The following is a 16,991-nucleotide window of genomic DNA, read 5'->3' as shown; positions in this document are numbered from 1 at the left end:
AGAAACAAACAGACACGGACAGCAATGAGCCTCAAGACTAGCTTTCCAAACACCTGGCAGCTAGAGGGCGCGAACAGCTATGAATGAGGAGTAGAAGATTTTAGAGGATGCACTCGTCAAGCTTCACACTGACGTTGCCGAGGAAGCTGAGCAAAAACGAGCAACAAACAAGGCACCGCGTCTGATCCTAGACAATCAACAAGTTACACCCGCAGTCGTGAAACAGCCGCCACCGAAAGACAACAGCAAAGGGCAAAAGGACAGACCAGCTTAGATTCATGACGGTGGCGATGAATGATGCATCTTACATCAGGCCAGCAACAAGAAGCGGAGGCGGGCAACACACCAGTGTCCACGGCATACCACGCATACACTCGACCGCAAACGCTCAGCAATGATTGGTCACGGAGCCCAGAAAAATCGCCATGCAGCAGCGGGAACCACACCGAGAGCACTACCTACAGGACTTAAAATTCGCCATAATCTTTAAGATACCTAGCCCAAAGATCTTTACAAGATACTGCCTATAACGCCACAACAACAAAATGCAAAGGAAACAGACAGCACAAGCAACAGCACTCGGACACATTGCAGTGACGGTGACGGTGATGGTGGAGATGGTGATGGTGATGGTGATGATCATCGGCGGCTGCGGACTGGGTTTAGCTGAATAAGGGCATTTCGACATCATCGCACTAGCTGGGAAGACCAGCAGAGACGGATCCCTGACCTCAACACAGCGTGTAACTGGGAAGCAACATCCATGGGACGAGAAATGGAGGCATAGTCATCTACGTGATCTGGGGGCCGTAGTCATCAAACAAGACGAGAACCACTACCTGGACATGCGAATCCAGGCACCAGCAATGCGACACCAGCTCGTCAGAGCAGAAGGGACGCCATTCACATCGATACACACCGTTTCTACCAAGACACGGGCCTGCGAATCAATCGAAGAAATCATTCACAGAACCGAACCACTGGAGGGCGTCAGAGCACGTAGATGAGTTACAAGGAGAGAAGATGAGTTACAAGGAGAGATTACTACGCGTACGGCGCCGAGATGTGGAAGCGGAGACTATCGCCACATCTCAGACAAGCTTGGTATCTCAACCAAAGTAGCGCAAGCTTGTGGACCAAGCAATCATCGACTCTAAACAACTCGCACAACAACAGGGCAAGCAGGGCAAAGCCATAGTTCCTTGTGCTAAATCTTCATAGCTGATAAAAAATTACATAGCACACAAAACAAAAACACCCCAAAGTTTTGTTTGCGTTTGCATAGACACAAGGCATAAGGCTTTGTGAAAGCCTCCCCTTGCGAGAAGCTATCACCAAATCTTGGCTGCCAGTCTCCAATACCTGGAAAAAAAAGAAAAGCAATACGATCGTACCTTTTTCGTTTCCAGTACTGTGGCACGGAGAAGTACATGGAGCCGCAGGTAATGAAACAAATCACCTCCAGTGCGATGTGCTTCTCTGTACCACAGTACTGTGACATCTCCCTATGCCAAAGCCTTCAATCCCGGTGACGCACAACAAATGGATCGCTCCCGCAGCTGAGCGATAGGGCCCCCGGGCTTACAAAACCCTGGCCCTATCTAGGGCGTCGGAGCGCCGCCCCTCTTCCTCACGAGAAAACCCTAGACGATGCACTGTGCTTTTGTAAGAGCTAGATACTAAAAATAGACTCCCGTGCTAAGTTTGGACCTAGCTTCGACGGCTGGGATGATGTAGACGGGCGGTGGAGATGCGATCACAGTTTCGTGGATATACCTAAGATATGCTTAAATAGTTGGCCATTGTTAATAGTCTTTAAATTAACAAAACGCTTGCGTTAGTTTTAATGTGTCATTATTTCCTTGACCTCTTTGCGGCTTACTATCCAGTATATAATATTTCATTCCTTTTTGTAAAAGAAACTTCCTAAAGCAAAAGGAAAAAATCTTACGTCCTTGTATAAAAGATTGTGTGTTTGTTGTTCTAAACTTTTCACAACAACAGCTTTGTAAAACCCATTCCATTCTCCAAACCTTTTTTTCTTCTCGTGGGGACTGGAAACTTACTACGTCGTCGTCCTAGTCACACCTCAACCTCAACCGGACTCCCGCAAGAATCCCCTCTTCTTCGTCACTTTGCATTTCTCCTCCTCTCTTTGGAGAGAGAGAGCGAGATCATGGGGGTCCATCCCGCAGTCCCAGCCGAGAGAGATCGTTTCTTTTCAAGCACACTATGTACACCTTGCTTGCTTGCTCGCTGGCTGCCCAATCTTCTCTTTTTCGTCAGTATATAATCAGCCCTTCTCTCCATCCATCCGTCAAGTGTTGGACCTCATGTCGCTCATCTCGCTTTGAGGCGTTCCCGGCAAGCTCGACTGATGCGGCTGAGACAGCGAAGACTTTGCGGCACCCGACTTCAAAACAACCGGCTGGAAGTTCTGCTGTTGCTGCGCCGCTCCGCCACCAATCTGGTTGCTCGCCACCGCCTGCTGCTGCTGCTGCTGCTGCTGCTTGCCTGGAGCCTGTGCTACCACTGCTGGAGCCTGAGATGGAGACGCTAGCTGGGAGCCTATGGACTGCGCCGCTTGAGATGGTTGGATCTGGTTGAAAGCCTCCGATGACGACTGGAGGAGGTGCTGCAAGCGCGACTCCATGGAACTCCGCTGCTGATTCACTGCCGGCCCTGCTGCTGCTGCTGCTGCTGCTTCCATTCCCTTGAAAACGGAGGATGAGTGGGCTTGTTGGTTACCATCGCCTTGGTCCTGCGCCTCGGACATTGATTCCGACTGGAGCCGCGTGACCGTGGAGGACTGTAGAGACGTTGTACCTTGGGTGAGCTCGGTGATCATCTGAGTCAGGCTTAAGGATGGAGGCAAGCCGGCGAGGCCGCCTTCCATCTGGAGCTTTTTGACAGTTGGGAAACGCTTCAAGCTCTCTGGAAATTTTGTTTTTGCATGAGCATATGGAAGTCAAAGCATGAGCGACTTACCGACTGGGCCCAGGCCGGTTTTCCTCTCAAACGATATCAGGTCCTTCATGCTGTTGACAACTTCTGCGATCTGTTCATACAACGCACGACAATCTACTTAACAATACCATTTTGTTCCACCACATACCTGCAAGCATCTTACATAACGTTTCGAGAACCCAAGGTCGTTCACCATTGGCGCGTCAAGTTGAACAGCCAGCTGCTTTGCCGCTTTTGTAAAGCTGCAGAACGGGAAAGTGGGGGAAAAAAAAAGTGATTTCAAAGATCTGGCAACGTACGCATTGCAATGAGATTTTAAGTTCTCTGCGCTCTTGTCAAAGTTCTCCTGGTCGGATTCTATGACAAGGCTCGCCAGCTGGTGCACCTACAAAACAAGAGAGTATTTTAAAGCGAGACTAGACTGGAAAAAACGAGGTACCTGTTGAAGCAAATTCTTCCGCGGCACTACTTCTTCGTGCGCCTTAGTACAGAACTCCCATGAGCAAATCTGGCCATAAATAAAAGTGTCAGCTAAAAGTTCCCTCATGCATGCATGTTAAAACAGTACCTTAAACTGACTGTTGAAAGTTATACGCAGCTTGCCATGACGAATTACCTGAACAAGGAAACTTAGCACCACTACATTTCATCCAGTTCAGTTACCCGAAGTTCGAGAAACACCGACTCATGAACGGCTCTGGCATACTCCAGAACAACTTTTCCGGATGGTACAGAATATTTTCTTTCAGAGGAAAGTAAGAATTAGGGGCTATCGTTAGAAGAGGGCGACTTACTCTGTGGCAACGTCCAGGAACAAAAGCTCATCGAGTAAACCACTGTCGTATTTGATTTTGAAAAGTCTTGGTAGAACGTCTGTACCAGATTCTGCAAGAAGATGGAAGGTTAGATTTCGCAGCCAACCAGGAAGTACATACCAAATCCTCTTCCTGGTTGAATTCCACATAAATTACAGTACCAATAGTCCTGAAAAAGAAGCACACAATTGAAATGTGATATGCGAATTTTTTCCCACATACCATAGGAAAAAGCCCTTGAGCATGTCTACCAACAGGTGTAGTGCTGTAGCTGGTCAAGCACCAACGTTTAGTCGCCCCTGGAGCGAAGTACTTGTGTACAAATGCCCTCCAAAAGTTGATGTTGTTGTCCTGTGAGTTGGATAGAATGAAAAGAGAACAAATGGAAAATGTTGGGAATCGTTACCTGTGGCCGCTTTCTTTGCTCCTGTATGTAAAGCATAAACACTTGCGCGCACTTGGCTGCGTTTGTTCCTGATGGAGGGTACCGTGTTCCCATCTCGGGGACTCCTGTACCAATCTGTGGGCCAACTATTTGTGGACCAAGCTGTCGCGAGCCAAGAGCACCACCGTAGCGTAAGCCCTGTATCAGCGGACTTTGTAACCTCGGCTGCATCTGTGGAAACATTTGGCGACCAATTGGCAAGTGGTTTCCCGCATTTGGATGCATTTGATAGCCCTGCGATTGGAGCAGCTGGTATGAAGACTGCTGCTGCGGAGACGAGAACACCGATGGCTGGGATCCAAGCTGGATTTGCCGCGGTTGCAGTAGCCCTTGATTTATGACTTGCTGATTCATAAGTTGAGGATGCAGTTTCGTTTGTCCCTGCAGCTGAAGTTGATGAGACGACGGCTGCAACAAAACCAGAGACACTGTTCAGCCACCAGTCGCCCGAGCGAAAACTTACCTGTAGCTGGAACGAAGGGATGTTGCTCAAGGCGTGTCCAGGAATGATTGACTGTCGGTTGTTTACTTTAGACATAAACTGGCCCGAGAAGTTGGTTTGATTGTTAATGAGCTGCGATTGAAGTGCCACACCGTTTCCATCTGCGTCCGCGCCTGGTAGGTGATTCATAGCTGCTTGCTGCCCCTGGATCGGCAATTGCGGGGTGCTCCCAGTCATGCCAAAATGGCCGTTTGCCATCAAGCCCCTGGGAAACGACAGCCTCAGCCCGGCTTGAGACCCTTCCATCTGTCCTTGAAAACCTGGCATGTTTCCCGGAAGCTGTCGACCTTGAAGACTTTCGAAATTTCTCTGGCCGCTAAAGTTGGACTCCATGCCACTTGTTTCCGATTGCACCCCCTGAAAACCAGCACCCTCTACCACCATCTCCCGTGCCGTGTTTCCAGCTCCTGCTGATGCTGCTGATGGCGTTGGTGGAAGCGACTGCTGGGGTGTCGAGCAGTTCAGCAACACCTGCCGGCTTGGAAAGTTGGCGTGCCTCGCTTGGTTCTCGAGCTGCAACGCACCGGGCCTTGCCTGAGATTGCGGCTGTCTCAGGCTATCCATCTGATCGACGCCATGTTGGCCGCTCAAAACATCCGGAGCGCTTGGTTGCGAGGGTGGTGGTGCATGGCTCTCGAAAACAAATTGCTGTGGTGGCTGCTGCTGCTGATGCTGCTGGAGAGGCTGCTGCTGCTGCTTGGCTTGGATCACAGGCCCTTGCAACTGACTTTGGAGCGGAGAAGATCCCTCTAGACCATGCTGGAGCTGCTGCTGATGCGAGCTGGGCGTGTCCGGCAAAGTGTTCGTAGTGCCCGACCACTCGTCGGCCGGAAGCAAGGAGCCGTTTGGCCCGGCGGAGTCGAGGAACGCCGAGAAGTCGGACGCAATGCTGTCGATGGAAGGAAGGTTGTGATCCAGGAACAGGAAATCGTCGTCCACCAGGCTTCCAGCGTCCAGGTTATACGTCGAGAAGGATCCTCCACCCTGCTGCCGAGCTTCCATCTGGGTGGAATAATTCTCCATACACCACCACGGTGGCCTCAAGAAGAACTTCTAGCATCCCACGCTATAGAGAAGACTAAAAAGCCGCCCATGGCTGCCGACCCTGGAATTTAGCTCCAGACTCCACAATGCACGATTTGCCAGACTAAGCCATGGGATTCCACCGGGCGCTGCTCGCCTTTCCCCAAATCTCACTCTATCCAGCCCCTGTGCCTAGAACCTAAGCTACGCATGGAGCGCCACGCTAGAAAGCAGCATTGCGATAACGTACCACGAGAATCACTGGCGCGCCAGCGGCATATTTCCATTCATCCCCGCCTCCCCAGCTCCCCACGCCGGCGCATTCCCGACGCTTCGTTACCCCCTCTACAATCCAGCTCCGAAATCTCCAGCTCCCGGCGCAGCGTAATCGTCGCGCGCGGAGCTCCCGGAAGAATCGGCGTGGCCGGGCGTGGGCGATCGATGCGCGGATCACTGGCGCGGGCAAGCGGCGTTCCAGATCCCGATGAACACCACACTCCCTAGCTGAGGAACTAGGAGAGAACATAAAACCTAATGTGACGAAAATTTGGGGTCCGCACGTCACTGCCCGTCCAGCCCGTCGACGGAATGACACTCATCGTGCGATTGACGCCATCGGACGAACCAGCATCAGAGACGGGCGCCGTTGGATCCTTCATCTAACGGCCATCATGGTGAGAGGAAAAATATCCGATTACTCTATCCCCGACCGTTGATCTTGCAGTGCAGTGCTCCGCCGTTGGATCGGGGACATCCGACGTACCGTTTAACATTTGGTTATGTACAAGAACAAGACATTGGAGCCTCCAAAAAATAGCGATTTTTTCAGTGTGTACTTGACCTGTGATTTAGCTGTTGGATCTCGCGTCGCCATAGCCATTTGGATGGGCCATTTTCCACTTCCACGCCACCGAAAGACTCTCGGTTAAATTCGTGTACCTGGCTTTCCAGCCGAGCTCGCGGAATATCTTCGAGGGATTGCTGTAAACTTCGGCATAGTCGCCCGGCCTTCGCTCCAAATAAGATACGCTCACGTTTACTCCCGTCGCGGCCTTGCAGGCTTCCACGAATTCTTTCACCGATACTCCTGGAGTAAGCAAGGACAGCATTAAACCACAGCTCAGAGCAATCGAGGGGAGCTTGAGACTCACCCACGCCCGTTCCAACGTTGTAAACCTTCACCGTTCCCTCGGAAGCGTGCGCCAGAGCCTTGACGTGAGCATCAACTAGATCCGTGACATGAATGTAGTCCCTGATGCAAGTTCCGTCTTTCGTGTCGTAGTCGGTCCCCATTACCTACAAAACAAAGCGTTTGAGAAGTTTACAGAACAGTCGCTTGATTACCTTCAACTCGGGAATATGTCCCAAAGCCGCATCAAAACACGCACCGGATATGCGTCCCATGTGGCGGAGCTCGGGCCGAGGTGCTTCTCCAAGCCTTCCAAGTGGATCTGATCCAATGACATTAAAATACCTGAAAGCCAATGCAGAAACATGGAAAAGTGAGTAACTTTTCGGCCTAGGAGCTAAAAGGAAGCACCTTAGAATGACGACGGCCAAGTCCGATGACGCCTTAGTATAGTCTTTGATTATATCCTCAGCCATCTTTTTCGCTTTGCCGTAAGGATTGATCGGCACCTGACAAGCAAGGTAAGAGTTTAGCACATCATCGATGAACTAAAAAGCAAAACGCACTTGCTCCGTGTCCTCCACTATGGGCATCTTTGTTGGTTCGCCATAGGTAGCGCAGGTGCTCGAATAAATCAGCTTCTTTACATTGTGTGCCGTCATTGCTTCTACAACAGTCAAGGTGTTTGACGTGATATTGTGGTAATATCTGCAAACAAGGCATGACGACATATAGACAAGTTCTCTGGGAATCTCACACTACCTCAGTGGCTCTGCCACGCTTTCTCCAACGTAGGCAACGGCAGCAAAGTGCATCACCGCGTCAATGGCATTCTTCTTAAAAATCTCGTCAACCTGCAAAGTCTCCAGTTTTACCAAAACGATGCGACAATGGAATAAGAACAAAAGATACAGACCGCCTTTCTGTCACCAAGATCCGCATTGATAAATTGTAGCATACCGGGATTAGCAATCTCTTCAAGTGCATGAACAGCACCCATGTTTCCCCGTGACAAATTATCCTGGAGGTTTCCACATGAGTCCCAAAATCTTCAAGCAAAAAGAAACTATGTTTTTCAGCTTACCACTATCGTAACTCTATGTCCATTCGCTAAAAGCCGCAAAGTCGCGTGTGATCCTATAAACCCTGCACCTCCAGTGACAAGTACGTGCATTACACCCTCTTGTCGGTGGGCAAACTACCACAGAACAAGCAATAAATTCTCTTAGAACACGCCCAGAAAAAGAAAGGAAAAAAAAAAAACAGTGCCGGATGCAAGAACACTGTGCGAAAATTCAAGGTGAAACTTACAAGATCTGTGGTGCTTGTCGACGATTGCCTCAGAATAAACATGCACAAGGCGGTCAGAGAAGCCGCTACCAAAACCTTGGCCACCAAGTGCGATCGCGGCCTAGAAGATCCATAATCCATACCTACGAGCAAACAAAGGGAGCAACATTCAGCTCTCGGCGACGAATCACACCAAAATCTCGACTGACAGACACCTGATCTACGCACAGGCATGCGAGAATTTCAATCAGCTCCAGCAGCGCAGCGGCAAATCCGCGAGAGGGGGAGGGGGAAGCGCTGCGATCTGGATCAAACCCTAACACAAAGAAAGATGGAGCTAAACCACGCACAGGCACAGCTACTACAGTCGTCTGGTGGGCGCGCGCGCGCTTACCGGAGAAGCTCCACGCCTGCGACCGATGAGGGTTCCTGCGGCGCGTGAGGGGCGATCCCGGCATTGGGGAGCTCTTCCGATCGCGGAGAATTCAACGACGACCAAATCAACGACGATGAGTTCCACAATTAAGGGATTGACCTAATAGTAATGGCAGCAAAAATACCATGAACACAGAATCTCTCCATTCGAAATGAGCCACGTGGCATAAAGGCCCCGTCTCGCCACGTGGCCGGGTCACGCTGAACTTCGCGTCCGTACTCGCTTCGAGATTTTTTTAAGGAGCCGTACGGATAGCGGCACAAACCAAACATTCAACCTTTGAGACCCGCGCCGTAGCACGCATTGACAAATTTGGGACGATTTTCTCTAAATTTCAGTCAAAGTTATTTTGTCGGTGACATGAAGAGAATCGGAATGTACCAAGGCATTCTCTGGCGTCGTAAATTGCCGCCGCGCGACTGGTAAATCATTTTTCTAACTTGTCCTCCATTTGGGCTCTCGTGTCTCCTTTCGATCGATCTCGATGGGTCTGGATACGCCAGCGGGAATTGCTGAACGGAAACTCCGTGCCATGTTAGATGATCGAAAGTCGGGCGTAAATCAACCAGCGCACGCTCTGACATGCCACGAAACAAGCGAACGACGTTGTCAGCAATGGTAGGTTGGCTAGAAAACAGGGAAGCAAACAATCATACATCGAAAGCTCCAAGCTTTTCGTTTAACGATCAATCAGCGTGGTGTAAGAAAGTCAGTGATTCCGCAGTGAAAACGTACAGAAGATAATCGTCCTTATCATGTTTTTACCTCGGACAGGCGCCCACATTGACTCGAGAGGCTCACGCTGGCATGAAGTAAACAATACGGTTTTGATCATCGATCGATTTATTCTTGACATTTTTAAATGAGTTTTCCTGCTAGTCCGCGGGAATCACTCCCTTTGCTGGACGTCACTTTGAAGGAAAGAGGCCAGGATAGCTAAAATGAACACTGTTCTTCATTCTTCCACACACCGACAACTCCACAGTGAAGGGATCAAAGCCAGAATAACTTTTCACTCCAACTCCAAAACTTGCCACTCATGGAAAACATCCTACAAATCGCTGCGACCGTTTCTCCCCTTTGCGTTTTTTTCAAGCTCGCGCATTTCAGGAGGATTTAGTTGTTCGAACAGCCCTTTCTTTTGATTCATTCTTTCGAGAGCTCGAGTCATTACACTGTATCGACAAGCAAAGAGGGCGAAACCAATTAAAAAATGAGCAAGAAAACGGTGCAAGTCGCCGCGCTCGAATCCGACAACTCGCCAAACGCGACTCGGACTGACCACCAAACAACGAGTTTGAGCTCTAGCAAAACTGCTGCTCTCTCACTTTTTTCTTTTTTATGGGTTCCAAAGTCTAGAGATTAGTTTGTCTTGGAGATGTGATGAGACCATTTCCCACTTGGCTTCCCATGCTCCTTGAAACTTCTCGAGGGAAAGCTGGCAATGCGACCCCACTTCCACCGTGTTGTTTTTACTTGCGCAGTTCTCCACAGATAGAAAAAAAATAAAAACCTCGTCAACCTCTACACGCCATAGTCGCGTTTTAAGAAATGGTTTTAGTAACCGGCTCCAGAGCCAGTAACTCTCGAGGACTGCTTCGAGCGCAGTATAAAGAGCGCTCTTCCGGGACCCCATTCTCCCATTCTAACTAGCTCTCCCTTCTCTCTTCCTTCTTCTCTTCTCTCTCCATCTCTCCTCCGCGAGAGAGATTTGAGAGGGGAAATCGGTATTGCGCTCTCGGAATCTAGATAGCATTGCTTTGGGCGATTGAGTTGGATAGACTCGCAGGATCTAAGGATGATGGGGCCGAGCCCAATGCTCGTCTTCTTTGTGGGTGTGACACTGGCCGCTCTCGCGGGCGCCAATGAGCCGCCGGTTTACAAGTACGCTTCCCCGCCACCGCCGACATACTACTACAAATCCCCGCCTCCACCGGTGTACAAATACAAGTCCCCGCCCCCGCCCGTCTACTCGCCGCCGCCGCCGGTGTACAAATACAAATCCCCGCCACCGCCGGTGTACTCGCCACCTCCGCCCGTCTACAAATACAAATCCCCACCACCGCCCGTGTACTCGCCTCCTCCTCCAGTGTACAAGTACAAATCTCCACCTCCACCGGTTTACAGCCCACCACCACCGGTTTACAAATACAAGTCTCCACCACCACCGGTCTACAGCCCACCACCACCAGTGTACAAATACAAGTCTCCACCACCACCGGTCTACAGCCCACCACCACCAGTGTACAAGTACAAATCCCCACCACCTCCGGTTTACAGCCCACCTCCACCAGTTTACAAATACAAGTCTCCGCCACCTCCGGTTTACTCCCCACCACCTCCAGTGTACAAGTACAAATCTCCACCACCTCCGGTTTACAGCCCACCACCACCGGTTTACAAGTACAAATCTCCCCCACCTCCGGTTTACAGCCCACCACCACCGGTTTACAAGTACAAATCTCCCCCACCTCCGGTTTACAGCCCACCACCACCGGTTTACAAATACAAGTCTCCACCACCTCCGGTTTACTCCCCACCACCTCCAGTGTACAAGTACAAATCCCCACCTCCGCCAGTGTATTCTCCACCGCCTCCGGTGTACAAGTACAAATCCCCGCCACCTCCATACCACTACTAAGCGCATAAGAACAATGATCTTTCCGTTGCAATCTGGAAATATTTGAGCGAGCGCATGCAATTGCTGCTTTTCTTGCTCGGCCAATGTTCGATGATCTTGTCTGAGCGGGTTATTTTGATCATATGGAATAAATAAAAAGCAATTTTCTGAGTGTCTCAAAGGGTAAGATGAAATCGATTTACCAACAGCCTTGGAAGTGATCCACACGAGGATATGATTCTGGCATTACGCCAGTCTTTTGCAGAGTCCGAAAGCAAAGATGACAACACCACACAGCTAGCTCTGGATGTTTTTGTCTGAAACTTGAGAAATTTGAGTGGAGGAGCAGCTGCAGAAGAAAGATCCATTCCTGCCGTGGTCGTCACGAAGATTGAGGCCCCTGCAAGACATCTATCATACGGGAAGATTGACAACCACAGAGTAGCTTTCACCCTTAGCTGATGCTAGACAAAATATATTAATTTTCATAAATAAATTTAGAATTTTACTTATGCTCCTTGCTATGATGGCACTTGACATCCAATTAGCGCTCGGAATTTCCTATCACCACTGATTTGGATTGTGCGGCCGCGAAGCAGAATCGCGCGTTGACGGGCGCGTTATTTCTGGGAGTCCTCGGAAGAAAAACTTATGTATGTTTAGCGCTCGACAGCTTGGCCAGCAATAATCGCGCACAGCTTCGCAGTCTCGATCTTGGACGCGCACTCGCTCACATGGGCCAGAAGCTCTTTCACACCATCGATTAGAATGCAAGGGAGAAAGAAATACGTGATCCATCAAGAAATTATGCGAGTGTCTTTCTTCCATGATCGCACCGGAGACCTGGAAGCAGGCGGAGAATCGACTAGAGAGAAAGAAAGAATGCGATTGCTCATCCAATTTTCTGGAAACGATCATCATGAACTCTCTATGCATCCGGCTGTTCGCTCCGCCGCAGACTCCTTTCCAGGCTGCTATCGAATTTGGAATGGGACTAAGTGGCTCTCATTTGTGGCTACACAATTCATCACAGAAGACTTGAATCTTGTTCTAGCAGCGCTTAAGAACACTTGAGGTTTCTTTTCCACTGTGCTACAATGCTTTACTTTTTTTCTTCTGTAGGAATGCTTGCTGTGTCCTATAGGATTTGCAGCTAATATGCGTGAAACGGATGCATAATCTCCATGACCATTCCAGACGTCTCGCAGATATCTTTTCCGATGAGCTAAATCATGCTTCCATCATGTTCTTCCTTGTTCTAAATAGTCTGTCAATTATAAGCTCCTGATCATTTTGCTTCTTTAGGAATCAATGGTGAAGGCACCAAGCTTAGAACGTATCTTTTTTCTCGTGATCTTGCTTATGGATTTTTGCTGTATGGCTGCTGCTCTCGTGGTTGTTAGGCAACTGTGGAGCAGAGTAAAACAGATTGCTAATTTGACGGCATAATCGCTCTGGTGGTCATATGCATGTTTACAACTCTTTTTTCGTTACGTAGGGACGTTCTCAAGGCTGGTTTCCATGTACTGCCATTTAGACCGCCAATTGTTCCTCCAATTTCTTCCAGGTAACCACATTTTCTCGTATCTAGAACTCACTGCTTGCTTCTTATGTCCATGCTTAGAATCACTTTGTGTGTCTCGCAGACAGAAGCTCATGTACAGGCTCTCTACGTAGCTCTTGCTCCATGGCTATCACGAAGCAAGACGATTGCCTCTTCAATTAAACGTGGTAGTTCTTCTGTTCTTGAGAGTTATCACAGCTAGGAGCTAATCTTTTCTTTTCAGACTTGAAAATGTCATTGGTGTTACTGCTGCTGCCTATGGCTGTGCATTGCTTGGCAAAGATGGAAACTCCATTGTCTATCTCGCAGACTTTGTGAACTCCACCCACATACGTCCGATTCGTTCCTCGGCATCCTCTGCCGCAAGAAAGGCCGCAACGTCGCCGTGCTGAGCTCCAAGAACACGAGTTTGCCCGCGCAGCTCTCCAAAGTCGAGAAAATTCCTCTCAGGTTCGCCTATATGTGCTTTTGGGATCAAACGTTTGCAACACTTCTCTTAGACGCTGTGGATCCAGTACACAGGTCTGGGGATGACATTACCGGTCGTGTTCTTCCAGATTCCTCTCAAGCTGGACTCCACTGCCACGAGCCACATGGTGAAGATGACCGGCACTGGATTCAAAGGCTGCTACGTGATCCTGCCAGAATTTCAATCAGCTACAGTAGTGCAGAGAAGAAACTTCTCATTCGTCTGATTGAAAGGGACTGTATGAATATCGATACAAACCAAACATTCAACATTCGAGAGCCAGCCATAGCACAATGGACAACTCTTCTTCTTTTCTAAAATTTTCGATAGCTTCAGTAAAAGATTTTTGTGACGAAGAGCATTGGAAAAACTTTGGGCACGAAAAGAATACGAATGACCCCGGTGTTGTAAATTGGAGTCGCTTCGACTCCTATATGATTCTTCCAAGTTGTCGTCTAGCATTTGGGCTCTCTCCTCTCGATCAATTTCGAGATCCATCAAGAGAGTATTGGTTGGGAGGTCTGGATTCGCCAGCGGGAATTGTTGAATTGAACCTCCGTGCCATGTTTTTGATCAAAGCCGGGCTTGCGATCAACCAGCGCACGCTCTGACATGCCACGAAACACGCGACGACGTTGTCAGTAAGGGTAGGTTGGCTAAAAAACAGAAATTCTATGTGAGAAGACTCGATCAATCAGCGTGGTGTAACAAAGTCAGTGATACCGCAGTGAAAACGTACAAAAGACTATCGTACTTATCGTGCTTTTACCGCCCACATTGGCTCGAGAACATCTCGCTGGAGTAAACAATACGGTTTTGATCATCGATCGATTTATTCTTGTCCGGGGGAATCACTCCCTTTCACTTTGAAGGAAAGAGACCAGGTTAGCTGAATGAAAACCACTGTTTCAAGTCCAGAATGAAACCAAAACTCCAAAGTCAAGCTCGTGCATTTCAGGAGGATCTGGTTGTTCGAACTGCTCTTTCCTTTCAGAGCTCGAGTCATTAAACTCTATCGACGAGCTAAGCGACTCGGACTGACCACCAAACAACGAGTTCGAGATCCAGCAAAGCTGCTCCAAAAAAGAAAGTGGAAGAATTCCAAAGTCTACAGATATGGAGATGAGACCATTTCCCACTTGGGTTGCCATTCTCGTTGAAGCTTCGAGGTGTGAAAGCTGGCAACACGACCCCACACCGTGTTGGATTTTTTCTTTTTGCCCAGTTCTTCACAGAGAGTGAATCGAGGTAGAAAAAACAGCTCGGACCTAGTCGCGTTAAGAAATGGTTTTTTATCGAGCGAAAGCAGGCAGTATAAAGAGCCCTTCTCCAGAGCCCCATTCTCACTATCTCCCTCTCTTATTCTCTTCTCTCTCCCTCTCTAGAGATTTGAGGGCATCGCGCTCCTAGGAATCGCGCATTGCTTTGCGCGATTGAGTCGCAGGTGGTCGATTGATCCAAACAATGATGGGGCCGAGCCCAACGCTCGTCGTCTTCTTTGTGGGTGTGACACTGGCCGCTCTCGCGGGCGCCGATGAGCCACCGGTTTACAAGTACGCTTCCCCGCCACCGCCGACATACTACTACAAATCGCCGCCTCCACCGGTGTACAAATACAAGTCCCCGCCCCCGCCCGTCTACTCGCCGCCGCCGCCGGTGTACAAATACAAGTCCCCGCCACCGCCGGTGTACTCGCCACCTCCGCCCGTCTACAAATACAAATCCCCGCCACCACCAGTGCACTCGCCCCCTCCTCCAGTGTACAAGTACAAATCTCCACCTCCACCGGTTTACAGCCCACCACCGCCAGTTTACAAATACAAGTCTCCGCCACCCCCAGTTCACAGCCCACCACCACCGGTTTACAAGTACAAATCTCCACCACCCCCGGTTTACAGCCCACCACCACCAGTTTACAAATACAAGTCTCCGCCACCCCCGGTTCACAGCCCACCACCACCGGTTTACAAGTACAAATCTCCACCACCCCCGGTTCACAGCCCGCCTCCACCAGTGTACAAATACAAGTCTCCGCCACCTCCGGTTTACTCCCCACCACCTCCAGTGTACAAGTACAAATCCCCACCACCGCCAGTGTATTCTCCACCTCCTCCGGTGTACAAGTACAAATCTCCACCACCTCCATACCACTACTAAGCGTATTGGAACACAGAATGTTCATTCTGGGAAAGAGAGAAATATTTGAGCGAGCGCATGCAGTTGCTGTTTTTCTCTTGCTCGAGCAATGTTGGACGATCTTGTTTGAGCGGGATGGGCACTGGCAAATGTTGTGTGAATCATTATTTTGATCATATGAAATAAATAAAAGGCAATCTTCTGAGCATCACAAAGGGAAGGGAAACATGACAAACTTAATCGATTTGCCAACAGTGATCCACACAAGGATACAAAAGTCCCCAACACGGTGTGGAAAAACATGCAAGAGTCCAACTGCAACTCAAACTTGTGAATTTCCATTCCACTTGTCTAGAAAGCAAAACTGACAAGTTCTTCCATACAGCTAGCTGGATTTTTGTTTAAAAATTTTAAAACTTTTAATCCATGCTCGCTGTGAAGATTTTCCTGCAAGTGAAAAACAACATCCTTATGTTCCTTTCTTTATATAGTTCAATATCATAAGTTGTCCAAGAGCTCTCCAAAGTCGAGAAAATCCCTCTCAGGTTCGCCTATGTGGATCAAACGTTTGCAACGCTTCTCTTTGGCATCACAGGTCTGTGGATGACAGTGTTCCACATCCCTCTCAAACTCTGCCGCGAGCTACATGGTGGAAGATTTAATTTTTCAATCAGCTACAGCAGCGCACAGAGAAAATGTCTGATCGAAAGTGACTGTACGAATAGCGATGCGAAGGGGAACAAACCAAACATTCAACATTTGAGAGCCAGCCATAGCACGCATTATAATGGACGAATATCATACGATTCTTCCTCTTGTTCTTCTTTCCTAATTTTTTTTGATTGCTTCAGTCAGTCACGAAGAAGAGAATTGGAAAGATTTTATCATGAAGAGAGTTCGAATGACCAAAGCATTCTCTGGTGTTGTAAATTGGCGTCTCTTCCGACTCCTATAAGATTCTTCTAAGTTGCCCTCCGATCGATCTCGATGGAATCCATCGAAAGTGTTGGTTGGGAGGTCAGCGGGAATTGTTGAATTGAAACTCCGTGCCATGTTTTGAGTCGGGCTTGTGATCAACCAGCGCACGCTCTGACAAACACGCGACGGCGTTGTCACTGGCAATGATAGGTTGGTTAAACAACAAACAACAGGGAAACACATCAAAAGCTCCAAGCTTTTCGTTTTTAACGTGGTGCGAAGTGAAACGTACAAAAGACTATCCTACTTTCCGTGTTTTTATCTGCCCACATTGACCGGAGAAGATCTCGCTGGCAAGCACAGAATACGATTGATTGATCATCGAGCGATTTGTTCTTGAGATTTTTATAAGAGATTTCTGCTAGTCCGCCCACTTTGAAGGAAGGAGACCAGGTTAGCTGAACGAAAACCACTGTTCTTCATTCTTCCACACTCCACAAAATACAAATTCAAGCTTAGGATCTGGTTGTTCGAACAGCTCTTTCCTTTGATTCATTATTCCAAGAGTTCGATCTATCCCAACCAAACATCGAGTTTTAGCTCCAGCAAAACTGCTGCTGTGGGAAAAAAAAAATAAAAATGGAAGAATTCCAAATAGCAGAAATCCAACACGGTGT

At 48.9% G+C, this 16,991-nt stretch overlaps 4 protein-coding genes across 5 annotated transcripts; 2 read left to right on the top strand and 2 right to left on the bottom strand.

The window, feature by feature from the left end:
- Window positions 1-1,938: 1,938 nt before the first annotated feature.
- Window positions 1,939-6,400, bottom strand: LOC9650932 (transcriptional corepressor SEUSS). The gene is made up of 12 exons (XM_024673758.1): window positions 4,691-6,400; window positions 4,189-4,635; window positions 4,005-4,133; window positions 3,903-3,951; window positions 3,762-3,852; window positions 3,631-3,709; window positions 3,536-3,583; window positions 3,407-3,475; window positions 3,267-3,352; window positions 3,116-3,209; window positions 2,989-3,058; window positions 1,939-2,934 (listed from the first exon to the last, which is right to left on the bottom strand). Exons 1-12 carry the CDS (start codon window positions 5,750-5,752, stop codon window positions 2,318-2,320), a joined length of 2,841 nt encoding a protein of 946 aa, XP_024529526.1. The 5' UTR covers window positions 5,753-6,400; the 3' UTR covers window positions 1,939-2,317.
- A 112-nt stretch (window positions 6,401-6,512) lies between these two features.
- Window positions 6,513-8,698, bottom strand: LOC9651680 (probable UDP-arabinose 4-epimerase 2). Of its 2 annotated transcripts, none has more exons than XM_002968672.2 (10): window positions 8,566-8,698; window positions 8,193-8,314; window positions 7,966-8,079; window positions 7,798-7,902; window positions 7,644-7,735; window positions 7,448-7,589; window positions 7,293-7,390; window positions 7,097-7,226; window positions 6,904-7,048; window positions 6,513-6,839 (listed from the first exon to the last, which is right to left on the bottom strand). In XM_002968672.2, exons 1-10 carry the CDS (start codon window positions 8,627-8,629, stop codon window positions 6,601-6,603), a joined length of 1,251 nt encoding a protein of 416 aa, XP_002968718.2. In that variant the 5' UTR covers window positions 8,630-8,698; the 3' UTR covers window positions 6,513-6,600. The 2 variants fall into 2 exon arrangements, with proteins under 2 accessions (XP_002968718.2, XP_024529527.1); XM_024673759.1 differs by lacking the exon at window positions 8,566-8,698 and adding an exon at window positions 8,387-8,514.
- Window positions 8,699-10,244: 1,546 nt separating this feature from the next.
- Window positions 10,245-11,403, top strand: LOC9651679 (extensin-2). Its single transcript, XM_024674051.1, has one exon. It carries the CDS (start codon window positions 10,406-10,408, stop codon window positions 11,246-11,248), a length of 843 nt encoding a protein of 280 aa, XP_024529819.1. The 5' UTR covers window positions 10,245-10,405; the 3' UTR covers window positions 11,249-11,403.
- Window positions 11,404-14,601: 3,198 nt separating this feature from the next.
- LOC9651678 (extensin) lies at window positions 14,602-15,607 on the top strand. The gene has a single exon (XM_002968953.2). The coding sequence runs from the start codon at window positions 14,725-14,727 to the stop codon at window positions 15,415-15,417; it is 693 nt and encodes a 230-aa protein (XP_002968999.2). The 5' UTR covers window positions 14,602-14,724; the 3' UTR covers window positions 15,418-15,607.
- Window positions 15,608-16,991: the final 1,384 nt, after the last annotated feature.

Source organism: Selaginella moellendorffii, unplaced genomic scaffold, assembly GCF_000143415.4.
Source record: "Selaginella moellendorffii unplaced genomic scaffold, v1.0 SELMOscaffold_11, whole genome shotgun sequence".
Lineage (NCBI taxonomy): Eukaryota > Viridiplantae > Streptophyta > Lycopodiopsida > Selaginellales > Selaginellaceae > Selaginella > Selaginella moellendorffii.
The sequence above is the reverse complement of the archived record's forward strand: the minus strand, read 5'-3'. Positions and strand labels throughout refer to the sequence as shown.

Excerpts from the sequence above, each read along its gene's own strand:
- LOC9650932 (XM_024673758.1), bottom strand. The coding sequence starts at position 5,752 with ATGGAGAATTATTCCACCCAGATGGAAGCTCGGCAGCAGGGTGGAGGA. Across the intron at positions 3,710-3,761 it reads TTCCTGGACGTTGCCACAGA|AAAATATTCTGTACCATCCG; the intron begins GTAAGTCGCCCT and ends TTCCTCTGAAAG. Across the intron at positions 3,353-3,406 it reads GGAAGAATTTGCTTCAACAG|GTGCACCAGCTGGCGAGCCT; the intron begins GTACCTCGTTTT and ends CTTGTTTTGTAG.
- LOC9651680 (XM_002968672.2), bottom strand. The coding sequence starts at position 8,629 with ATGCCGGGATCGCCCCTCACGCGCCGCAGGAACCCTCATCGGTCGCAG. Across the intron at positions 8,080-8,192 it reads CGACAAGCACCACAGATCTT|TTTGCCCACCGACAAGAGGG; the intron begins GTAAGTTTCACC and ends GTTCTGTGGTAG. Across the intron at positions 7,049-7,096 it reads GACATATTCCCGAGTTGAAG|GTAATGGGGACCGACTACGA; the intron begins GTAATCAAGCGA and ends TTTGTTTTGTAG.
- LOC9651679 (XM_024674051.1), top strand. The coding sequence starts at position 10,406 with ATGATGGGGCCGAGCCCAATGCTCGTCTTCTTTGTGGGTGTGACACTG.
- LOC9651678 (XM_002968953.2), top strand. The coding sequence starts at position 14,725 with ATGATGGGGCCGAGCCCAACGCTCGTCGTCTTCTTTGTGGGTGTGACA.